This window comes from Cygnus olor, chromosome 7, assembly GCF_009769625.2.
Source record: "Cygnus olor isolate bCygOlo1 chromosome 7, bCygOlo1.pri.v2, whole genome shotgun sequence".
Lineage (NCBI taxonomy): Eukaryota > Metazoa > Chordata > Aves > Anseriformes > Anatidae > Cygnus > Cygnus olor.
Window position 1 is genome coordinate 38258319 of NC_049175.1, and position 26154 is coordinate 38284472.

At 40.6% G+C, this 26154-nt stretch overlaps 1 protein-coding gene across 1 annotated transcript; it reads left to right on the forward strand.

Moving 5' to 3' along the window:
• The first annotated feature begins 13181 nt into the window (after positions 1-13181).
• On the forward strand, positions 13182-24837 carry LOC121073391 (vertebrate ancient opsin-like). The gene is made up of 5 exons (XM_040564238.1): positions 13182-13589; positions 15159-15369; positions 16004-16121; positions 21594-21833; positions 22572-24837. Exons 1-5 carry the CDS (start codon positions 13229-13231, stop codon positions 22800-22802), a joined length of 1161 nt encoding a protein of 386 aa, XP_040420172.1. The 5' UTR covers positions 13182-13228; the 3' UTR covers positions 22803-24837.
• The last annotated feature ends 1317 nt before the right edge of the window (positions 24838-26154 follow it).

Genomic DNA, 26154 nt, shown 5'->3' on the forward strand with positions numbered 1-26154 from the left:
GATACCCATCGATGGGAATATAGCAAAATGTGAGGTAACAAAAGGCTTTGCTGCTGTAGCTCTCCCCACTTTCTATACTGTGGGAGCCCAACACTTTATAAGGTCTAGATAGAGATTTAAGTGACAGACACTGGCACTGACTTTCAGAGACCTTTGTGTCTAACTGCTTTTACAAAACCAAATGAAGCAATAGACTTGCAAAAGGTGAATAAGTTTTTTTTCTTTTTTCTTTTTTTTTTTTTAAAGAAAGTCTTGGGGGCTGTCTTTTAGGAATTATCAGTGGTTAAGCTGAAGTGCCTTAATGTGAAAAGGTTTAATGCTTGTGTCCTATCAAGGAAAACACTTGAAGACAGGAAGGTGTCTGAAGGGAAAACTTGTGTTTGCTCTTACACATGGAAAATCTGAGGCTCCAGTGGTCACTTCCAATTTCACTATAGATAAATTAGTGGGTTAACTGCAACAAGAGGTACGCATGTTTATATAGGTGCAAATCTGGGAGGAATATACAGCCTACAAACAGAGGGGAAGAAAGTTATAAGGAAAAGCTGAAACAACACATCAGGCTCATATGATGAAAGCCTGCCACACGTTATAGCAGCAGGATACAAAGCAGTAGAGTAAACATCACACCCAGCTACCTTTGACTTTTTAGCTCAACAGAAAAAATACAGATTTCACAACCACAGTGACAAGGAGTGGGGTACAGCAGCACTCAGTGCAGTGCTTATGTGCTCACCTCAGGTGGGTGTTATCAGTGTACTTAGCCAGTACACTGCTAGTAGGAACACTTTGTGACTGGGCTGAGACTTTTGGTGCCTGATATGTCTTTCACCCTCTGCATTCTTCTGAGACTTTTTTCCTGATTCTTCTGTGATACTCCCTCAGTTCAGAAAATAAGGTAGAGAAGTCTCCTAGCTGTATTCAATTGGTTGCAAATATTTTTGCTGCGTACCAGTTCCTTCTCTTTTTCAAGAGCAGCTGCTCTTCCTCATCCGCTGTGTGGTTCACTTAACACTGAACAAAGCTTTCACCTTGAAAAATATTTTATAAACTATTGTGGTCTGTACAGCAATAGGAAAGATGCCAAAAACAAGCCCCAGCGTTACAGAAGCCTGTTGTTCTGTTTCCTACAATGATGGGGCCAAAAGCCTAGGACTGGCTTCAGGCAGAGGTGTCAGCGGTGCAGCTGCTTAATGAGGAGCACAAGCCTGAGTCAGGGCAGGAGCCCTGCAGGGCAGCAGTGCTGTGGCTCTTGGCTCTCCTTGGCTGGGGTAGCTGCCAGCCTTCTTTTGATCTGGGGAACAAGATTTCTGCTGGGTGTTGGGGGTGCAGTATTTAACAGACAACTAGTCTGTGGAAGTAATTTGTGTCCATTGTGGGAGTGGCAGAATTGAATTAGGTCTCTGCTGCTGAGAAGCCCAGAGCCTCTCTGACCAGGGCCAACAAGCTATTGAATGTAGTTATGATTGTCTTCTGTGGGAGATGAGTGAGTGCAGTGTGTCCTGGATGAGGCTCAGAACTTTGCATCACCATTCATGTATTTTACTCTCTATAGAGGGTCATTAAGGTTATTTGAAAGACATTTTGACACAATGAAATTGCGGTTTCAGCCGTACTTCATCAGTTATTTTCAGTGAATGAACACATAACTGAATTTCAGTTAGGATCTGGTTTCTTTGTTTGTTTGTTTTTGTGGAAAAGCTCTCATGATCAGCATCCATTGCAGCTTGTATGAAAATATTGCAATGAACCCAAAAGTGAGGACATTGTTTAAAGTGACCTACAGTAGTGAATGCATTCAAAGCATTATTATATAGTTTGCTTAGGGTGTTTTGTGGTCACTTTGTTTGTCTGCACTGTGAATAAGCATAACATTAAATACCACTTTCTAATGTTTGAAAATTACTTGGTGCTGAGTACCTATCAAGCTTTTGTACTGTTAAAGGCCTGAAATAAAGAGGTGGGTCATTTTCCCTAAACTTACATTAGATCTGAAGTACGGAGGATGACAAAATTCCTGTCAGATCCTGATGCCCAAGATTGACATTAAAAGGCTAGGAATCCCATGGATGGCATGGTTTAAATTGATAATCTGTAAAGCTGTGGATTCATGATGTAGGGTGCTTGACTTAACACTTCTCCATCTCTCCTGATCTCTCCATCTCTCCACTTCTCCATCTCTATGATCTCTCCTGTCTATGCATTGTCTGCAGCTGGACACTAGTCTCCAGCTCTGTGATCTCACCTGCATGGCTGCATACTGGGCCTCTCACCTGTGCTAGTTCTTGTGCTGTCAAACCCTTCTCAGGCACACTTTGTCATGGTACAACGATGGAAACTACTGACTGCATTTCTTGTCTGTTTTCTACATTATATGGATATCCCTGGTGAGTGATGTCTAAACACAGCAGATCTTGGAATAAAGTGAACTTAGGTGGGCTTTCTTCTGTAATTGTCAATCTATATGCCTTCTTCAGAGCAAGTCAGCAAAGTTCAGGAAGGAAAGAGAAGTGTTCTGTTTATCACTGCTGCTCAATAATGGCTTAAAACTCAGATGGAGATGCAGAGTTGAGCCTTCAATTAAAAATTTCAAAAGTCTTAAGAAACTTGTGGCTCTGGATGAAAGCTGTTTTGCTCACTATGTAATGATTGGAGTATTAGTAACTCCTGTGGATAAGTGTTTTGTCATTTGAATAACCAGTTTCATTGGCTTTGCTAATGCGTTCTTTTCACATATTTTTCCAAATTACTATACCTAGTTGCAAAATGTAACTAGGTTTTGTTTTTGTAGCTCTCCCTTGAGGGGTAATGTTATAAGTAAGTGACAATTTAATGAACACATTGAGTGTTTCCTTGCAATGCTTCTGAATTCTGAGGCATGTGTTATTTTCTACAAGGTAAAAACTAACAAGCAGTTATTTTCAGGCTGTGGGATCTGTGCCTGGTGGTGGTTCAGGGCAGTAACACCATTTTGTATTATTCAAATAAAAAAAACTATTATGTGACTGGTGACAGAAAGGATTCCTAGTGCACTAGGCAAAGCTGTATCTTCAGCACATTAGAGGTAGATTAGAAATTTCTCTTCCTTTTGCCTTGCTTCAGAAGTTATTTAGTTGCTGAGAATCTCTGCAAAGTGGACTGTCCCCTAGAATTATCCAAGGAAAACTGTAATTTCCAACAAGCTAAAAGATGGGGTGGTTTAAAGTTTTTATCCACTGCAGACCAGGTAATAATGATGTGGCCACAGAACACAGTATAGGAATATTGGGCCATGAGAGCACAGTGCGGGCAAGTGATGCACCTGCCTTAGACTTCTGATGGAAAAATCCATTAATCAGTGATAGCGAGTGAAGGGCTTCTGTTGATCTTCATGGGACTTGACTGAAATCTTAACTACAAAAATGTTATACTCTACAAGGACTTCTTCAGCTTCTTCTGATCTTCTGTTTTTCCTCAGACTTCTCCCTAACAAGGGATCACCTTCATAAAGCCTTAATCTGGTCTCCTACATGATGTTTCAGTAGCATTGTGTTCATGAGCATAGGCTTTAAAAACAATTTCAGTGACAGTGAGAGAAGTTTCAAGTTATGCTTATATTGAAAAAGAACCATACAGAAATGAGGCTAACTTCTTGTTCCTGAGGAAAAATCCTATAAAACATCCCCAACCAAAGATAGATGATGGATAGATGCAAAGATATGGTGTGTTGTTAAATGACAGATAGGGATTTAGTGTTTCTCCTCTTTCCTCAATAATCTCTCAGGGTAGGTGCTAACATAATACCATCCATCTCATATCATGAAATTTATCAATGAGAGAATAAAAGTTGGTGCTAAAGAAATATAAATAAATTTTAGTAGAAGGTAAGGTCATGCTATGTTTGATTTATATCTAATGAGATACACTAATGTGATACAATTGTCTAGATAGGTAGCTTTCATTGACTGTTTCATCAGAGAATTGCTTTGGAAAACTACCTGAGGAACTGGAGACGATCATGAGGCTCAGATCTGAATCCAGAGATCACTAAAATGCATAAATTTTCAAATGCAGATTAAAGTAGAAGGCAAGAGATGGCTACTATTTCTCATTACAGAACCAGTTGTAAAGTTCTAGCTAAACAAATGGATATAAACAAGTACATAGGCCAGTGGTGTGCTTGCTGCTTTAGAATAAGTTTTTGTTTTTAGCAATAGGTACTGAAATAATGAAAACATTTACATAACTTTCAAGTAGGATTACAGGTGCCATAAAACTTGAAGTTTTGATAGTAGCATAGCATCATCTTTTCTGCACTGGGATAAGTAAGCAAGTGGGTGTGCAGATGAGTATGCAGAGTGGCTCATTGATATTCTGCTATGTGGATCCTGGACCTTAGACCATACAACAAATTAAAGTACTCTTCATTGACTGTCACCACATAAGACTAACAATGTGGGCCAGGGTACAGACTTTAGCACCAGAATGCAAATGTCTTTAAAGATTTGGTCTCAATCTAGTACCAAGTTTAAGGCATTCCTATATACTGTCTTCAGAAACTGCAAAACAGACAAAATATTTTTGATTTATTGAATAACAAACTTTTTAATAATGGTTATTAAGGTGACAGAATATCACTTACATGATCCCCTCAAGACAGTACGATTGCTTGCACAATTCAGTCCTCTTTCCTCTGAACAAGGATTTCAGAATAGAAAAAAACACTTAAATGAGAGCTATCACATGAACAGTATTTTTATTTTTGAACCACCAGGTGAATATAATGGATAAAAATTCTCACTGATCTTTTGGGGAATGTATAGTTTCTGAGGAAAAAATGAATTATTTAAGAGTTTTCTTGATCGTAATGACATGCCCAGCACTTCCAATGCAAATTTACTTTATTGATCATTGTTGAAACAACTATTTATTTTACTAGAGTTTTAAGATTCATATCATGTCAGTGAACCTCATGAAGTTCAACCAGGATAAGTACAGGTTCCTGCACTTTGGGAGGAATAACCCCAACTACCAGTACAGGCTGGGGGTTGACCATCTAGAGAGCAGTTCTGCAGAGAGGGAACTGTGAGTCATGGTCAAGACACCAAGTTGACCATGAGTCAGCAATATGCCCTTGTGGCCCTGTTTAGCCTGGAAAAGAGAAGACTGAGGGGAGACCTCATTAATGTATATAAATATCTGAGGGGAAGGTGTTGAGAGGATGAAGCCAGTCTCTTTTCCATTGTGCCCAGCAACAGGACGAGAGGCAATGGGCACAAACTGAAGCACAGGAGTTTGCGGCTCAATATGAGGGGACACTTCTTTACTGGGAGGATGACAGAGCATTGGAACAGGTTTCCCAGAGAGGCTGTAGAGTCTCCTTCTCTGGAGATATTAAAAACCCACCTGGGTGCCATCCTGCACAAGGTGCTCTAGGTGATCCTGCTTGGCAGGGGGGTTGGACTAGATGATCTTTAGAGGTCTCTTTCAACCTTGGCCATTCTGTGAATGCAGGTAAGTGAAAAACTGTAAAAAGTCTGTGGAAAAGCTTTCATGGTGATGTTCAGTCATAATCAATAAAAACTATCCTGTCGTTGCCTTTTACTTAACTGCCTTTATGTATTGCTGAAGGAACTCAATTTTACTATGTTTTACAAAGCACTGAGCTATCAGAAGTTAAACAGTCTTACCTGCTCAGATGAGGCCCCAAACTGGAAGATATTATTAACATGTCTTAAGTAAATACAGCCTGCTAACAAATTATTTCCTTTTCTGGTGCTTAGTATGCACTTTTTGTATTTGAATTAGTTTCTTATTCATAGTTAATAGAACACGTTTTGTTTAGTTACCAGCTTTGTTATATATTGTTGGTTAATGAAATTCCTGCAACTATCCTGGTACCTTTCCCAGTGTAGCACACCTCTTTTGTACACAGTATTTATCTTTTGAAGAAAAATTCTCCACTTCAGTTCTTTTAATAAGCAAGAGAACAAAATAATTCCTCCCTGTCACTTAAAAGGGCAATGCCAAAATATTTCCATTATGGTAATTCAGTGTTTTCTGAGAATGGACTTCAAAAGTATAATTTCTGGTTTTCAGTTACAGTGAGAAAATAAATCTGCAGCTAAAAAAGAAATGGATGGAGCAAAACAGTTAAAAAAAAAAAAAAGTTGCCAACATCTGGATTATCTTCTGTGCTGGCACACTCACAAGCAAACTGGCCACCTAGAAACAAATGCTTCAGTAACACAGCCTGATTAACTGGAAAAGCTCACTTTACTGATGATGACTTTGGCATTGACTCTTGTATGTTCAGACTCTTCATTTAGATAAAGTATCTTTCCACAGAAGTTTCTGCATCATGTTTTATGAAGGTTCTTTACTATGTCTTTATAATCATATGGTACTGCACAGGAGTAACAACTCAGTCCTCTGCTCCCATCTCTCAAGTAACACTCCGAATGATTTCAGTTTAGTTGGGCAGCAGCAGGAGAATACTTATGTAAATTTTCAGAAGTTTCACTGAATAGAAAGCCCATTGCTTACACTCAAGTTTCAAGTTTCTAAAAGAGAGTGGGCCTATATTGATGATAGGTAAGTGAGATTAATCAGAGCAGTCCCGATTAAACATGATTCTCAAGTGAAGTTTGCTGTTAGATTTTGCAGGTGCTCTCCTGGGAATAGAAACATTAAATGCAGTTTCATAATAACCTGGTTTCATAAACTTCTCTCATGATTAGTGTGAAATAGTAACTAACTTTTTATTCTCAGATAAAAAAAAAGTCTTTTTTTTTTTTTACAATGAAGATTGTCAAGGACTGGCACAGGTTGCCCTGAGAGATTGTGGAGTGTCCATCCAGGAAGATATTCAAAACCTGGCTGGGCACAGCTCCAGGCAACCTGCTAAAGCTTTGAGCAGGGTCTTGGACTGGAAATCTCCAGAGGACCCTGCCAGACACAGCCTTTTTGTTTCTATGATTAATTGGACTCAGCAAAAGTCTATTTACTTATGTAGTCTGAAAGTTATGGTTTCTAGATCTGTAATGTAATGTGCAATAATTCCTATGCATAAATCACCAAAATTTCTGATTTAAATGCTTGTACATTGTCTTCAGCTTCTCTTTGCATGTAAGCAATAGATTGGAAACTCCCATACTGAAGGCAGAATAAAATGTGGCCTTAATATAAGTGTTTTTTAAAAATACTACTGTGAAATATATTTCTATATTCTTTTTAAAGATGTGATTGGAACGACTTTATCAAACACAGAATGTTGAAAAATTCATATAAACAGAGCTGGTCAAGCCGCTTTCCATCATTTATCAGCAGTCCTGGCTGTCAGGGGAGGTCCCAGTCAACTGGCGGCTAGCAAACATGACGCCCATCTACAAGAAGGGCTGGAAGGTTGACCCAGGAAACTATAGGCCTGTTAGTTTGACCTCAGTGCCAGGGAAGCTCGTGGAGCAGATTGTCTTGAGTGTCATCATGCGGCACTTGCAGGGCCACCAGGTGATCAGGCCCAGTCAGCATGGTTTTATGAAAGGCAGGTCCTGCTTGACTAACCTGATCTCCTTCTATGACAGTGACATGCTTGGTGGACGAGGGACAGGCTGTGGATGTGGTCTACCTTGACTTCAGTAAGGCTTTTGACACCGTTTCCCACAGCATTCTCCTCAAGAAATTGGCTGCTCTTGGCTTGGACTGGCGTACGCTTTGTTGGGTTAGAAACTGGCTGGGTAGCCAGGCCCAAAGAGTCGTGGTGAATGGAGTTAAATCCAGTTGGAGGCAGGTCATTAGTGGGGTCCCCCAGGGCTCAGTACTAGGGCCAGTTCTCTTTAATATCTTTACCGATGATCTGGATGAGGGGATCGAGTGTACCCTCACTAAGTTTGCAGACGACACCAAGTTAGGTGCGTGTGTTGATCTGCTCGAGGGTAGGAAGGCTCTGCAGGAGGATCTGGATAGGCTGGACCGATGGGCTGAGGCCAACTGTATGAGATTCAACAAGGCCAAGTGCTGGGTCCTGCACCTGGGGCACAACAACCCCAAGCAGAGCTACAGGCTGGGAGATGAGTAGTTGGAAAGCTGCCTGGCAGAGAAGGACCTGGGAGTATTGGTTGATAGTCAGCTGAATATGAGCCAGCATGGTGCTCAGGTGGCCAAGAAGGCCAACAGCATCCTGGCTTGTATAAGAAACAGGGTGGCCAGCAGGGCTAGGGAAGTGATTGTCCCCCTGTACTCAGCTCTGCTGAGGCTGCACCTCTAGTACTGTGTTCAGTTTTGGGCCCCTCGCTACAAGAAGGACATCGAGGTGCTCGAGCGAGTCCAGAGAAGGGCAACGAAGCTGGTGAGGGGTCTGGAGAACAAGGCTTACGAGGAGCAGCTGAGGGAGCTGGGGCTGTTCAGTCTGGAAAAGAGGCGGCTCAGGGGCGACCTTATCGCACTCTACAGGTACCTTAAAGGAGGCTGTAGCGAGGTGGGGGTTGGTCTATTCTCCCACGTGCCTGGTGACAGGATGAGGAGGAATGGGCTAAAGTTGTGCCAGGGGAGATTTAGGTTGGATATTAGGAAGAACTTCTTTACCGAAAGGGTTGTTAGGCATTGGAATGGGCTGCCCAGGGAAATGGTTGAGTCACCATCCCTGGAGGACTTTAAAAGACATTTAGATGTAGAGCTTAGTGATATGGTTTAGTGGAGGACTTGTTGTGTTAGGTCAGAGGTTGGACTAGGTGATCTTGGAGGTCTCTTCCAACCTAGATGATTCTGTGATTCTGTAATTCTTCCAAAGTCATTCATAGATCTCACTGCTGTTTTTGTTATATATTATTTTAAAAAACAGTAGCTTAGAACTGGTAAAACTGATTTCTGTTCGATATGTTTAAAATTTTACTTTGCTTTGAAATCGAAGAGGTCCTCATCAGCTCCTTACAGCCACTTTCCTTCCTTTGTGTGCCCAAAGCCTCTCCCTACCCGCCAGCCCAAGGAACACCTGCTCTCCAGCTTCTCCCCAGGCCACACACCCTGCACCTGCCCATGGTGTGCCTGGCTCTTCCTCACCAGCTTCCACCATCTTTTACAGCCTCTTCCACCACGAGCCTGTGCCGGCCGTGGGCCCCTGCAGGGCTCCCTGTGCCAGGAGCTGGGGCAGCTCTCCCATGCTGGATGTGCAACCACAGCTCCCCTGCAGGAAAGCTTAGGCAAGGCCCACAGGTTTTGGAATGGTTTAAGATGATCTGTATCAGTGGGTGGGTATTAATGTTTTTCAACAAAATCAGCAAGTAAATACTGTACACTCTGTTCAATTCAAAATTAAAATCTCCTGTTCTGTCTACCTGGATTACCTCCTGACTATGCTAATTCTTAGTTACAGAGATAAAGCATGTCTCTAATTGACTCCCTGCCTTGCTCCCTGTGAAATATACCAGGTACTTTCTTTCCCTATTTTTATTTTGTAGCCTGGAATGTAATTATTTTTTGTTTTCATAAATGTTTGATACTACCCAGTCTTATCCTGATCTCTGTTGGTATCAGGCCCTTACGTTTTAATTTTCAAGTTGAGCAGGACAGACTGGACCAAAAGAACATAAACCTTCCAAAAATTAACATGGTGCCACTGAAGAAGTGGTTAATGTAATGGCCTGGCAATGGCAGGATATTAAACTAAAAAGTATATAGAGGTCTTAGTGGTCTTCTGACCTAATTTCATGTCATGTTGTTAAAGGCATGCAGAAGTGAAATGGTGTATGGTCAAAGACACCTCTGCTTGTGCTGTTTGCAGTGGGGTCAGGAGCATTGTTTTGCATTTAAAGATTTCATGGGCACTGAAGACAAAGGAAAAATACTAGCTTCAGCCTACTTATTGGCTCATAGGCTAGCTGCTGTAAAGGTACAGAGTTTGCATGTGTGATGAAAGCAGTCTGTGCAGGTGCATTGGGTCAATACCATTTGTTCATAAAAAAGACAAGTGTCTGAATCCACGGTTGTATTTTTTATAGAAAACTTCTAGAGTAGCCAAGTCAGTTCATGAGATCAGCATTCATGTACTACAGAGTTAGTTTGGTTTTTCTTAAAGTGGAATCGTTCATTTCAGATTCCTACAAAACATCTGTAAAGCAGAAAATGCTGTTTGTGCTAATTAAATGTGACAACCAAATCCTTCTTGGAGACCATGTAAATCTTCCACAATCACTTTGAGGAGTGAAAGCCAATGCTGTCATTTGATAGCAGCATCTTGGGATTGTCTGTCACATGCTTAAAATCAGCTGAGTGAACCTATTCAAGGGCACCACCTGAAGTATCGCACTGACCTTATAGCTCATTTCCATGTCTGTGTCCTGGAATGGGAAATGCAGGGCTAATGCACAAATTGCCACATACAATTTCAGACACCAGGTATGGTCTCAGCACAGTTCTTGTCATCCTGATTTTGTCTTATAACTGGAATTACTGCAGGTGCATTACACAAGTGCTATTACTTACACTTTCTCCTCACCTCACTGACTGTATGTTCCTGCTCCAATCAGCTGCTGTTTATACAACAGCCTGAGGTTGTTTTGTTGTCTACCAGCTTACCTCTTAGTAAGTGTCAGTCAGGAACACCTTTGCTAAAAAGGCGATGTGGGATATGCCAAGCTCTCTCAAGACAGGTTTGCATGTGCTCCAAGTTTATCAGTGAACTTTCAGTATATGAAAGTCCAGGAAAGGGAAGTTGGCACTAATGGAAACCAAGATCTTTATAAGAGGGACTGAAGATCTTGTGTTATAATCTTATCAATGTGTACAAATATCTGCAGGGAGGGTGTTAAGAGGATGGGGCCAGACTCCTTTCGGTGGTGCCCAGCAACAGGACAAGAGGCAATGGGCACAAACTGAAATACAGGAAGTAGTGGCTGAATATGAGAAAACATTTCTTTACTGTAAGGATGACAGAGCACTGGCACAGGTTGCCCAGAGAGATTATGGAGTCTCCTCTTTTGGAGTTATTCAAAACCCACCTGGATGAGATCCAGGGCCATGTGTGCTGGGTGACCCTGCTTGGCAGAAGGGTTGGATCAGGTGTTCTCCAGAGGTCCCTTCCAACCTCAAGAATTCTGTGATTCTGCTGGAGAACAGCTGTCTCTTTAAATGGAGGCAATTGACCTGGGATGATCCTGGTCTCCCTGTGTTCACAAGGCAATACTTTGTCTTTCTAAATTTCTGATTTCAGAAAGTCTCACAACAAAATTGCAAAAACTTCTGTCTGTATTATTTGGACAAACAAAAGCCTTCAGTGCAAGAGCAGTAGCAAATTCAAACCTATTGTACTATAAAAAGTGGAAATGCTGTAAGTTGTAATAAGAGAGCATGTCACAGAGAATCACTTTCAGTTGATCTGTTGAAGAAGCAAAACAAAAGCAAACTGGGCAACCGAGACAGTATAAGAATATTTCTAAAGGATTCTAAACAGAGGACTCACAAGACAAAGACAATGCATTTAAACTGTAATCAGAATCATTACTCATGCAAGCAACTTGAATAATATCACAGCATAAAACAACAAAATAACTGGAAACAACAGTTATCCATTCTTTAAAGGGGTGTCAATGAACAGGAAATGGATTTATGTGTTAGAGAAATCCAGATACTACCTTCTCTGTTATATTTTAATTCAGAACTCTAGTTTCATTTTAACACCCACGAGAATTTAACGTGTCATTTTAAGGAACATAATATTTGAACTTGATTTTAAACTACTGGTCGAGATTTTCTGTTGTAGTATTCAGGCAATGGAACTATGATGAATCATGCCATACAAGGATCTGCTGCAGGCATTTAAATGTCACTGTGTTTTGATCTTTCTTTTTTTGATGCTTGGAATTTTTTAATATTTCTGTTGAATAAGCGTTATTTTGTGAGTATTTTTGTTACTAGATTTGTTCTGCTTAAGCTCTGTCTTTTCCTTTCAAATGAGTATGTTAAAGCTATTTTAAAATATCAAAAAGATATTTTAATTATAAGTTGCTGTTAATTTTTGTTGTTTGAAATATTCTGAAATCTTCTGATGTATAACTCTTTCTGCCTGTGCCCAGAAGCTCTTTTGATTCTATTCATGCATACCAAAAGATTTCAACCTATGTTAAGTGTTTCATGTACAAACTAAAGCAAATATAAACTCAGAGGAATGCATGGATAGGTAGCATTGCTCGTTCTTACTTTCAGTTCAGCTCCTGTTTTTTTATTCGTGTGTTGTATATGGTGCATGTCCAAATTGTGAAGCCTCCAGGATGGAAACTGGATTGCTTATGCATAATTGCTAATGATCATTCTTATTTATAATTCAGATACATCCAGTCATTTTTCTCAGAAATATCTGACTAGCTATTAATTTTTCTACTGTCTATTGTCGTGCTGTACTGATTTTATTTCTTTCAATGTATTCACAGGCTCTATCTTTAAAATACCGTGCTGCGTCTTTGAGATTTTAGCACTAAAACTGTGGTTATAATCATTATGCCTTCATCAGGGATAACAGCTGTACAGTCTCTAGGAGAAACTAACTGAAATTGCACTAAATAACACAGAAAACTTATCAGAAGCTTCAGTTCTGGGGCCATAAGTTAGCCTGAGATGTGAGCAGGGTTTTAGAATGCAGCCTCCCTGCCAAGTTTAGAGCTGCTGTGGTAGTCCAGTGTTAGTCTTTGCAGGGCAGCCCTTCTTCAAGCAAATGAGTCAGGTGGGAGCCTCCCCCTTTGCTGTGCTGACAGCAGTGCAGGGCACGGGGAAGATCACTCCACCCTCATTACTAGCAAAAGGAAAGCTTCATTTTCACAGTGCTAGAGGTCAGGGAAGGATTCAAGCAAATGTTTTGTTTTTCCCCACAGAGTAGGGATGATCTGAGGGATATCTGCTCCAATCACTGCTGTTGGCTGGTACAGAAGGAGGGAACCTGCAGCTTCTATAGCTGGCTTTATTAGAGACAAAGACAGTATCAGCTGCAGCTGGAGAGGGGCAGGAGACTACCAGCAGAGAGGGGTACAAGTCTCTCTAATAGATTCCCTTGCTTATCCCTGTTCCCACATGCACTGCACAGCATTAAACCTTCCTCTGACCAAAACTTTGTTTCCTGGATTATTACCAGAAAGCAGAAACATGGAGAGTGTTTTTACCTTTCTGTTGGAGACAGAAAATTTCTCCTTTTAATCCTGAACTTTATTTACAGATTAGAAACTCCAATATTCTCCAATATTATTTTCACTAGTGAGAGAAAAAAATGGATGCATTCAGAGCACTTGGAAATGAGTCGCTGTTGTCTGGTTTCTCTGGTCCTGGCAGATGGGATCCCTTTCGTCGTCCCTTGGATTCCATCCAGCCCTGGCACTTCAGGCTTCTGGCAGCAGTAATGCTGGTGGTGACCTCCCTGTCACTTGCTGAGAACCTGGCTGTGATCCTGGTAACTTTTAAGTTCAAGCAGTTGAGACAACCTGTCAATTATGTTATAGTGAATTTATCTGTGGCTGATTTTCTGGTCTCATTGACTGGTGGCACCATCAGCTTTTTAGCCAATCTAAAAGGTTATTTTTATATGGGATACTGGGCTTGTGTACTGGAAGGATTTGCTGTCACATTTTTTGGTAAGCTTGATTTTGTTGGTAGTTATACATTTTGTCTTTGAACTTCCTTTAATGTATTCTACTAACTCTCCTGCAGCTTCCTGATTCTCTGACTTTGCATGCCTTCGAATGCATTGGATCTTTCCCCAGTTACACATGTTCTGTGGTGTACCTCATGCGTGAGTGAATAACATGCAGCACTTTTGCTGTCATATATCAGTGGCTTGTTGCTTGTATACTGTTCACTGAATATGTTTAATATAATGAGAAAAAACTTGCTAATAGAATAGCAGGATTGTGGGTAAAACTGTGAGAAAAAAATCACTATGTGCAACTATTTTCAAGGTTTGTGTCTAGGTGTGTGTATGTGGTTAAACGAGAGAGAGAGAGAGAGAACAAATAGCTGTTCTAAAACTGTGGAAAATATTAGGACACTGAAACGTCTTATGTTAGCTGTCTTCCAGTGGTTATGAGGAACTATGGCATGCCTGTAACTGTCACCCCTCGCACCTGAATCTTTCTGTGATTGTTTATCTTGTCTTTGTTTTGCTAACTACATAAAATGTATTAAAGTACTCTAGAAGGGAAAATTGTCACCAGTACACTGTGTAAATATACCTCTGCAGAGTAAATATGAAAACAGTTTTAAAATTGAACATCTAATTACTTGAACATATAAATTCATTCCTGCCTCCTACAGAGCTTTTGTATCTCTGCCAAGTGATATTTGGGTTCTGTTTTAGAAGCTGCATAGTGAAGCCAGTCTTTTAACTCAGTCACTTCTCTGAATCAAAACACATTGCTGGTCTTCAACCTGAAGAGGAATCCCACTGTTGCTCTCAGGTTGATTAAGCTACACAGAAGGATTATCTGTGAGGGGCAATGGTATTCTACCAGTTTGTGGCATGGAAGGCATGTCTCATGGAGTTAAGGTCAGGCTGTTTCAAGATTTTGGTGAACAACCAGGTGGTCTTTAGTAAAGTGATACCTTAATGCTGTGGGCAGCTGTCTGTAGGCTAGAGTTTTTCGACAGTCCAAAATATGACATTTCTTGCAAAAATAGTGTTTTGAAGATATGTCTTCATTTGTTAATTTGGAAGTTATATGTAATTTGCAGCTTTTCAGAGTAGAACAGAATAAAAAAAGTCATTGTGAGTTAAAAGGTCCAATTAGTTGCTTGGGTTTGTAGTCATTATTACTGACAAATTAGACAAGTATGGAAATCTTGTATTCTTAATAAAATATTAGAATAATGCACATGAATTGCACATCCTTTGAAAACTTGGATTGATGAAAAATGTTCCTGATATGGTGGGTGGTCAAATGCTGCAACAGGTTGCAAAGAACTGTTGGAGTCTCCACTGCAAAGAAGCTGTGGAGTCTCCATCTGTGGAGATGTTCAAAACCTAACTGGACGTAGTCCTGGACGACCTGTTCTGTGGATCTGGCTTAAGGTGTGTGGGGCTGGACTAGGTGACCTCCAGATATACCTCCAACATAAATGATTCTGTGACTCTGTGATGTGGGATAGTGTTTGATTTTCAGTGAATCTATCTGATTTTTTATGCTGACTGTGTTTTCTCACTGTAGGTATTGTTGCTCTCTGGTCTCTTGCGCTTTTGGCTTTTGAGCGGTACATAGTGATCTGCCACCCACTGGGAAATATGCGCTTGAAGGGGAAGCATGCTGCCTTAGGTATTGCCTTTGTGTGGACCTTTTCCTTCCTTTGGACCATCCCACCAACTATGGGTTGGAGCAGCTACACCACCAGTAAGATTGGAACTACTTGCGAGCCTAACTGGTAAGGCCATCCTTGCAGAGTATGGTGAAGAAATTACACTTACAGCTCATGACTTCTCAAAGGCAGGAGTTTAAAGGAAAGGCTTAAAGATGGTGGACTTCCAGGCAAAACTAGAGGTAGACAAAGCTATAACAAAACCAAGAAAAAATTACCAAGAACAGGATAAAAGCATATGTGTATGTGTGTGTGTATATATATATATCATTTTCTAAAAGAAGAAGCTTTTGTATCTAATGAAGATAACTGTCCCATACCTTGCGGTTTTTGTCAGGATTCAAAGAGGACTAAAAGATTTTTAGAAGTCTGGACAAGGCCCTGTGCAACCTGTTCTACCCCCGTAGTTGACATCACGTTGAGCAGGAGGTTGGATTATGTGTACCTTCCCACCTGAACAGACCCCACAATTCTATAGTTCTGTGTCTGTGATCCTACAAAGAAAATGTTTCCTAGCCCAGTGCTAGGGAGATGGCCCAGGGCTCCATCTGGTGATTTGACTAGAGTTGTACAGGGCGGTTTGATTAAAAACAGTTAACAAAAATATTAGTAACACCTTTAAAGAGCAAAATGAACTCTTCAGGAAAATAATCAGAACACATTAGTAATACATCCACAATGTATTCTGTGTTTTATACAGGTATTCGGGAGCTTATACTGATCATACCTACATTATTGCATTTTTCACCACCTGTTTTATAGTGCCTTTATTGGTAATTTTGGTATCCTATGGAAAACTGATGCAGAAGCTAAGAAAGGTAAGAAGAAGCACTAATAAGTAAAATTTTGAAATGCGTATGTATGTAATCATTTGGAATTTTTGTGTTCAAATTTCCATAATGATCAGACGTCAGATTTCCAGGCAGCAAATACACTCACTTGTCATGCTTTGTTAAATAATTATAATTACAAACAGAAATCCATGCTATGGTTAGAAATGATTTTTCAGTGTCCAAGTTTGATCACTTATGAGTATGTCTCATTAGCCAAACATCATATGTTAGAAAAAATGTCTGCCTCATAAATAAAGAAGCTGGATGAACCAGTATTGGTTTATTTACAATTGCAATTCAGTTCAGTGGCAGTTTTTCAGATTCAAACCAGGCAACTCAGAATGTAGCTTAAAATGTCTGCATTTGTAAGTTGTAAGAGTGCTGACTAAAAGTTTGTAATACATGAGGGCAGAATAACATGTAGCATTTGTAAATGTAATGCAATGCCATTTAGTAATTAAACAGGAACACTGTCCAGGAACATTGATTCTTGAGGAATAATTTTAAATTTTATTTAATGATTATGCTGACCTGACATAAAAGAGAATATGCAAAAATTGAAAAAGACAATAGAGCTAGAAAATTCCTATTTGGTACAGTATTTTGTGACAATATTGTTATTTCTATTTACTGCAAAGCTGCCTTTTCTTATTGCTTCAGTAACAAATGCAGTAAATAGCTTCAATCTACTGATGTTTTAGAAGTATTTGGGATAGTCAAATGCCTGCTTTTATTTAAATGCTGTTTTCCTTGAGTAAAACAAAACAGAAGGAAAATGCAGAAAAAAAAATCATTTTCTCCTTAGAAAATTTAGGTTGGGCCATGCATATTCCAGGTGACATCATTATTCCTCTAAATAGACTTTTCTTGATTTCCTTCAGGATGCATTTAGGAGAAAGAAGGTGAAATGGCTGGGAGAGGCTGGTTTTAAACATGAGAAATTTCCAAAATTGAATGTGAATTGCAGCAAGTGTGCATTGCTGCTCATAGCTCCCATGGTGAGGTATCTGTTGGTGCAAGGGTGGGAGAAGTGAATTTCAAGGGATGGAGATGCTTGAAGAAAAACATTCTTGATGTCAGACTCTTCTGAGGTAGCTTGTAAAACTGTAAGTCTGTTATTACGAACATCCAGAACTTTTATTAGTATTTTATATTTCTCTGTCCTAACCTACCTACAGAGGAAAAGGGATGATGAGAGAGCCAGGGGAGCCAGACCTCCTTGCTGTTGATGCAGGCTGCTCACTGCTGCGAGGGAGGATGGTGTGCTTGTTAGAAAAGGGAGCACTGACACCTGACTTGGGAGTGGGCAGGCAGCTACCCTAGGCATGCAGCCTTGCAGGGCTCCTGCTCCTGCCTGGGGCAGTCGTGGTGGAACTGTGGGTGGTGGGTGTCCCTCCCTGCAGGGACAGGAAAGGGCCACCTCCAGGAGGCTGTCCCTGGGAGGAGAAGCCCATGGGTGGCCTGGCAGCAGAGCATGAAAGGGGTGGATAGTAACCCTACAGAGGGGATGTCAAGGAACTGAGACCACGTGCAAATCATCCAGTGCTGTGATGAGTCTGCAAGAGCAGTAGCTAACGTGCTAGTGAGATGCATCAGAAGGTGTACGAAAAGGGCTATTTCCTTCCTCTGGGACAACCACTTAAGAGGCCGTAGGGAAGAAACAAAGCAGACAAGGTGAGAAACAAGAGAGGCAATGAAAGGAAGAGTCATTGTTGATGACAGAAGAATCATAGAATCATTAATGTTGGAAAAGACCTCTAAGATCATCTAGTCCAACCGTAGAAGTCAGTGAATGGTCTGTCTTGGCATTTGGGTTAGGTCAGGATGTCTTCTGAATGCAATGGAAAGATTGACCTAAGAACAGCTAACTGCCTGTGATATATTTTTGTAAATTTATAATTGCCACGAGGCTGTATCTCACAACTAAACTCATTTTTAAAAATCTGATTACAGTGAACAGAAAGAGACACAGGCATCAGAACTGGAGTCCTGATGTTCTCAAACAACCTTCTTACAGGATTTTGACTCCCATGCCCCATGGTTGCCACAGTTCAGATTCTGTCCTGAAGGGCATTGTTCTGTCTTAGTGAAGTCTGCTAGTCCCTCAGTCACAGTTACCTTTGCTCTACAATTCCAAAAGTAGCTTTCAGTACAATTGCAAATGTAATGAAGGAAGTGAATCTTTAGGAAAAGATTTAATTAGCAGTTTATAATGGAGCTAAATGATTATTAGAGTGTTATCTTGTTGGTGAGATAAAGCGCCAGTACATGGTTCCTTAGCAGTTTAGTGTTCTAGGGTTTTGAGAGAGCAATCTACTGGCATCCATAAAAAGCCATAGCTGAGGAGGGCAGACTTGTATGAAACAAAGATGAAACAGAGCCAAAAGAACTATCCAGGGGAACACTTAAAAATAAATAAATAAAAGAGTTGCTAAATATGCATGTTAAGGAAAACGGACTAACTCATGAAACTGCCACTAAAAACTGTGAAGGGTTAAGTGCCAATGAAGGGGGAAAGAGATGCTCAGAGCTACTAACAGAGCAGTCTGGAACACACTGGAACTGAATAAGAACAACATGGCTTTGTCAAAACAGTAGCAGCCCAACCCTGACTGTGAGTATGGAGCATGCAGTGACCACCGCACCTGCTCTAACCATGCCATGTGCTCAGGGCTGGGAGGCCAAGCTAGCACCACTCATGATACCTTAATCACCAGCTGGCTATCTTAAATAGGCTTGTGAGGGGGTCAGATGCACTTGGTATCTGACAAGCAGATCAGTGCAAAGCAGTAAGTTTGCCAGCAATTATCTTGCAATTTTCCCAGCTGAGAAAAAAAAAGGGGGGGCGAGGGGACATGACATAAGTCTGGGCAAAAAATGAGACCATTTGCAAGCATGTGTATATATGCACATGTTGTGTATGTGAGAAAGACAAGGGAATTACTGCCTGCTCTCGAAGATTAAAATTAATGTATCTAGCCTCAAAAATAAAAAGAAATGTTGCCCCAGTAACAGGAAGTGTCATTAAGCATGAGGCTTCATTGTGCAATGGACTATGCAAATACCCAGGAAAGGGTGTAGCCTGTAGAGTTTGGGATCAGCAAAGGAGTTACAGCTAGGAAAAGAGTGGTATACAGAGATAATTGCAGTTCTGGAAAGTTAAGATGATGAGATCATATTCTGAACCTTTTCTTTCCTTCATGTGTTGGAAACTTGAACAAAAATCTACTTCTATGCTCTACAGATTTCTTTCCTTTGGCTCTGTGGAATTCTTTGCATAATAGTTATTCTAAATTAGGATTGTCTACACACAGTTTAATTAGGGAGGCACAAAAATGCGTATTGTCAATGAGTTACTTGGGGGATAGAAAATGAGGGAGAAGATACTAGCTTCCACATACATCTTTAAGTACTAAATATGTTAAATTTTGAGTGCAGTGCAAGGGTGAAGGGGGAATATCTCCACTCAGTTCTGACTTTAATGTGGGCAGCTTACAAGGCCATGTTATGCCAATTATTGTTGTGAGATCTGGCATCAGGATTTCTATAGCAATTCAGAGTTATCATTAGTTGCTTTGCATGTAAGCTAACATTACTTAGCAGTACTCTGTTTCACTAAGTCATCAAAGAAAAAAAAAGTTATTGCCCAGAAAGACATTGTATGACATGATGCACTCTCTGTAGAAACATCTCTATCTAAGCTGTTTGTGTGGGGAGAGGGGGAACATTCCTGCTAAATGCCCCAAACCTGCTTTAATTCTGGTGTCATTAGATTATAGATGCTGCTCTTCACTTTCTGGTGAAGGCCATAAAGCACCACAGAGTTTGATAGGCTCTCCTGATCACTGCTCCTTATGCTGGTCTAGAGATTACCAGTGGCAAGGAACTTGTACAGCCACAGCAAAGAGTGCTGTCTTCTAACACCCATAGGCTTACCATCTTCTTGCAACTCACTATGACTGCCCACTTTTTGGTAATTGTCACCATCAAGCCTTTGATTAAACAGTTGCAGTTACAGTTGGGTAGCCATAATGACAGGGGTAAATTTGAAGCTGGCTGAAAACTTCTCAAAAGGTAAGCCAAAGCAGTTTCCACGCTATGGATGAGGTGGCCAGATGTTGGCCGGAGCTGAGGTACACCAAGAACAGGCAACAGGAGTGGGCTGAGAAGACAAGCTCAGTTTGAGGCCCTGAAAAGAGGTTGGGACTGTGGTGCTGGTAGGGGATCAGAGATAGCTTGGCCTCCTTTCCTGCACTATGTCCCCTGCAGATACTTTCCCTCTGCTAATGCCAACCACAGCAGTCATGAGCCCGTCTTTTCAAATTTCTGGCATGGAAGAGTCTGCAGTCTAAGGCAAGAGCTGTTGCTCAAAGCCATGTCTTGGCAGTGGCCTGAATCTAAGTTTGGAAGAAATCTGAAACTGCTGAGACTTGTAAAAAATATCTCGTAAGGATAATGCTTTGTTTGGGCTGACTGGTGCAGAAGACAGTTTTGTAGATAAGATAAGTTCACTGTAAGGCTGGTTAAAAGGTATGATTGCTTCTCATATTTATTTTGTTATGGAATTGTGGTTTTTGTTATATTTTGCTGTACATGAACTGGTGTGTCAGATCAGCAGCAAATGCATTTCTCAAAAAGACTAGAAGAGTGGAATAGAGAGCTACTTTTCCCACCAGTATAGGTAAAATCTTATCTAGTCAGCTTTCCTGCAAGCCAAGAAGTCTGACTTTATTAGATTTGTGCAAATCCAAAGCTGCTATAAGCTGAGAGAGTTCTGTTGAAGCCAATGGAAAATGACAGTGTATCACCTGAAAATACAGCACTAATTTGTTTCATGTTTTTAAAGGCAACTTATTGTACTGATGTTGTCAGATACCTCCAGTTGCCCATTCTGTCAGAGTGATTGTATTCTGTATTTTGGCATTCTAAATAGAGGCCTATTATCTCTAATTTGACTAAGATCATTAGGATTCCTTTTCTCATAGATGGAATTTGTCTGTATGTCTGCACTGCCTTGAGGTGTGTTGCTGCAGCACCCATGAAATTATTTGAGATAGATCAACTTTTGTGAGGCTGGACAGCAAATCTGGGCCATCACTTCACTTCTCATGGCTTGGCTAAGTCTAGCTTGGGTGTGCCTGTACAGGCTACAGCCATGCTGGACTGCAACTATGTTTCTGTACAAAGATGGTCCTAGCATTTTTTTTTCTGTCATTTTGGCAATAAAAATATAAAGATATGTAAACAAAGGAAAACTGAATAATCACAAGATACAGTAATTCATGTCCCTTAGCACTCATACTGACACTCTGTGGTCCAGTAACAGCATCCTTATGTGCTATCATACTTGACAAGAGTAGATCTTTCCTTATAGCATGGCAGATAATTAAACTTCCCCCACGTTTGCTGTTTGAAGGCCTTGTTTATTTTCTGGAATTTTCTGTCTTTTCTTTAAAGGTGTCAGATACTCAATGCAGGCTGGGAACTACCAGGAAACCTGAAAGACAAGTGGCTAGAATGGTTATTGTTATGATCATTGCATTTCTAATCTGCTGGATGCCGTATGCTGCCTTTTCTATCCTAGTCACTGCATATCCTTCCATTGAATTGGATCCTCGTCTGGCAGCAATTCCAGCTTTCTTTTCCAAAACAGCTACCGTTTATAATCCAATTATTTATGTCTTTATGAACAAACAGGTACTGTATGCTTTCAAAGTGTCTTTAAAATTCATATTTTCATATGTAGTCTTGCTTTACAATGAATTATTTCTATCTACTTGTTAGTTAACCAGCAATGCAATAACTAGCATTTAGAATTAAAAAAATAAAATGAAAAAAATCACTATATCTACTTACTGGAGCATAGCGTAAACCTCGGAGCATTATTACAATATGAATGTTAATAATAATTAGGTTTAGCTGTTAGAAAGGGAAATCAGCCCTTACTGAACGTCAGTTATTCTAGTTTTCTGTAAGAAAAGTCTGTTTTCAAGACTGTCCCATGATGTTTCTATTATTCTTTAGAAATGCAATACCAGTGAATTGCTTTTGAGGTAGGGTGCTCATGGATATGAACAAAATGGAAAGAGGACATCTTTGAATAGCTGGGTATTAGTGCATGAAAGCAACTCATGAACCCTGAGAAATGATCACTTCTCTTCGGTAAGATGTGGCTAGGAACAAGCATGAGAAGAAAATTATTTCTTAGAATGAGGCTTACTAGTAGTCTGGGCCTTTTTTAGAATGTCATTATTTCTCAGTTTGAGAGTTCTTCATGGTGTCACAAGCATATATATTTAATGGGGCTATTTCTGTATGCGCCCAACTGATTAATGAGATAATTTCCAAGAGTTTTAGTTAAGACACAAACTGCTTTATAGAAATATTTTTTAATTTCTTGTGTTTTGATTGATCTCCTTTGTTTCAACCTTCTAGTTCAGGAAGTGTCTGGTTGAGATGTTCAGCTGCAGTGCCATAGAGACTGCAGAGTCCAACATGAACCCGACTTCAGAGAGAGCAATGCTAACCCAGGACAAAAGAGGCAGTGAGTTGTCCGTCATGGCAGTATGTAGCACCGTTTCTAAGAGGAAAACTGGAGATGAACACAGAAATTGCCCTTCTCTTGCTCAGTTGGCAGCTTCAGAAAATAAAATCTGGCCCATGTAGGGAGTGAGATGTGATCATTAATGCAGTACTACAGCATATTTCCTTGTTACCATCACTTCATATAAAAAATGTCATGGCAGACATTATGCTCAGTCCTGTGGACACTGGCTTTGAGATTCTGAGCTCCTGAGTGAATGTACAAGTTTCTTGGCTCTGCAGTTGCAGTCAAACGCCCAGCCAAAAAGTTAGTCCCTTCCTCTATTATGTTAGTCCTCTATTATCCACAGCCTGCTTGCCCCGGTAATAAAACTAGAGAAGCCCAATATTTTTATGCTGGCATGTGACACAATAAGGATAAGAGAGTTTTACACTGATGACTGCTCCTTGGTTAGCTGGGCAGAAACATGAAGTGGTACATGGCTTCAACATGCTAATGGAAAATGAATAATATTTAGCATACAACTGACTGAAGTTCAACCAAGTGGAGATTCAGAGAGAGGCAGGCCTGTGCGTTTTTTGGTTTGTTTCAGAATTTTTACTTAAAACAAACAAACAAAAAGCCTAAGGCTTCTGCACTTATGTCTGTCCCTGGTGAAAACATCATCTGCAGCAAGTCAGGTGAGCTGTTTAGACTTCCAAGGACTAGTTTATTAAAAAAATCTCCATCAAGAGTCATTCATATCCTCCTTCTTCATTCCCTCGTTGTTAGGAAAACTTCTGTGCCCATAGCAACTTCTGAAATCAACTCAACTTTAGCAGAGAAGGTAGGATATAGAAAACTGTGCAGGAATACTGAAGAAAGGGCCAGTAGCACTGCTTGAGTTCTGAAGCTGAGCTTTGTAGTACAGAAGTTTTTCACTGTATGTCCTTGCAACGTGCAGAGCTAAGATCTATCATGTTCTTGAGATCACGTAGCTCCAGGAGACAACTATTATTTCTGTTTTTTAATCATAGAATGGTTTGAGTTGGAAAGGACCCTTAAAGATCATCTAGTTCAACCCCCTGCCATGGGCAGGGACATCTCTCACTAGACCAGGTTGCTCAAAGCCCCATCCAACCTGAACTCGAACACTTCCAGGGATGGGGCATCCACAGCTTCTCTTGGCAACCTGTTTCAGTACCTCACTACCCTAATAGTGCTCCACAGTGAGGATATTCTTCCTTGTATCTAACCTAAATCTATCCTCTTTCAGTTTAAAACCATTGCCCCTAGTCCTGTCACTACAGGCACTTGTAAAATGTCTCCCTCCATCTTTCTTATAAGCCTCCTTTAAGTATTGCAAGACTGCAATAAGGTCACCCTGGAACCTTCTCTTTTCTAGGTCAAACACTCCCATGTCTCTCAGCCTTAAAGAAAAAGCTGTGTGCACAAGCAAAGCAAAAGGGGGAATTTATTTACTACTTCCCATTGGCAGGCAGGTGTTCAGCCATCTACAGGAAAACAATGCCCATCACATATAACACTTTCTCGGGAAGACAAACACCAAAGACAAATGCCCTTCCCCCCTGCCAAGACCCCATTGTTCCTTCTTTACCCCAGTTTTCTTGTTCTTCATGAAGCCATGTAGTATGGGATATCCCTTTGGCCAGTTGGGGTCAGCTGTCTTGTCTCTGTCCCCTCCCTGCTCCTTGTGCACCCCCAGCCTCCTCACTGGGAGAGTGGTGGGAGAAGCTGAAAAGTCTGTGACTTACTGCCGGCACTGTTCAGGAACAACCAAACTATCAATGTGTTATCAACATTATTTTCACCACAAATCCAAAACATACCATCATACAAGCCTCTACAAAAAAAACCAAAACCAAAACAAAACAAAACACTATCCCAGCCGAAACCAGGACACTTAACAATTATGATTTCAGGAAATTAGTGTCCAGAGTATACAAAAAAATACGCATGTGCTGGGCCATGTTACATTGGAGCATGGTGGATGGCTGTGTTTCCCTTTGCACATTTTTGCTTTTCTCTCACTTCTGAGCTAGAGCATTTTTCAGAAAACATAATCAGCGTTCTAGCTGAACAGGCAACTTGCAGCAGTCAATCACACCATGTTGCTGTTCTCTTAGGAGCAGTTGCATCGCTGTCCCTTCAGTCCTTAAATTTCTGCTACTGTACATCACTTCCTCAGCACTTTTAATTGAGCTACTGATCCTGGCATAAGTCGTTAACTTGTTCTTTCACCTTTTAGGTCAGAAGCAGGGACCACAACAAAAATATACTTTCCATAAACAGTGGAAAAGAACAGAAATTGCCTGCTTTCCATGTTTGTGTTCCATCTCATATATTTAACTCATACAATGATATTGATCAATATACTAAACTTTAGCTGAATGTCACTTACACATGCAAAAGCAAACTTGGCCATGCATGTAATAAAGACCCTTTTAAAATATTCTTTGGTGAACATTGTATGAAATGTTACTAAGATCTGGCGTCTCAGATTCTGAATCATATATAAGTTCCAAGCTTACCTGAATGCCTATGAGAAGAAAAGGCAATAGCTGACTATATTTAAATGCTTTACTGTGGAAAACCATTATTTCTAGGTAAGACTTTAATATACTGCCAGTAGAAACAGCTGTTGTTTCCATGGTGATATAGAGTATCTACACTAGCTACTCAGTGTACAGGCCTTAACAATAGAAATGTGATACAGAATCAATCATCTGATGTTTTCACTTCAAAAGTTAAAAGTTCTTTACACAGAATAAAGACATTTTGTTTCTATTAGATTTTTCTTCTCTTTATTTTATGAAGTTATGGTTTGAAAAACAGAAGTGCCCTGAAAACGAATGAGAGGCTACCTGAGATATATGGGTCAGACCTAGTCTCAGAGCAGTACCCTCTTCAGTTTGAAGTCAAAAAATATTCCTGAAGTAGATGGGGATGTTGGTGGATCAGGGAAGGGTAAAACGGATACACAGTACAATAAATAAATAAATAATAATAATAACATCCTTAAACCCTGTTACCTTGCAAAGGCTGACCTCTTTATGACTCCCATGCTCAAGAGGAGACAAAGCTGAAACTCTCTGCTGGGGGAAGAGGGACAGGCATGGGCATTGTGGCCCTGCAGCCACTCTGGCCCTGGCAAGCTCACGTGGTTTGCTTGGCTGCTCTTTTCTGCTTGTGGCCCCTTGAAGCATTCACAATGATGGATGTACAGAAAAACCTACCCCCATCTCCTTGCACAGCCCAGGATTTCTGGTGCATTTTGCTTTAGCTCTGTGAAAGCAATCAGTTTTAACATTGAAGCAGACACTAGTATGTGGGAGAAAGTATGAGCCAGCCTGCTCATATGGATGTATTTCAGGAGCCCACTGTGTGCAGCCCATTGCTTCTGAAGGCACATATTGGCTTTACGTGGCAAGGGTTTGGTAGCAGAGTGGCTGCAGGGGTGGGCTTTGTGAGAAG

Excerpts from the sequence above, each read along its gene's own strand:
- LOC121073391 (XM_040564238.1), top strand. The coding sequence starts at position 13,229 with ATGGATGCATTCAGAGCACTTGGAAATGAGTCGCTGTTGTCTGGTTTC. Across the intron at positions 16,122-21,593 it reads TGATGCAGAAGCTAAGAAAG|GTGTCAGATACTCAATGCAG; the intron begins GTAAGAAGAAGC and ends TTTTCTTTAAAG. Across the intron at positions 21,834-22,571 it reads ATGTCTTTATGAACAAACAG|TTCAGGAAGTGTCTGGTTGA; the intron begins GTACTGTATGCT and ends TCAACCTTCTAG.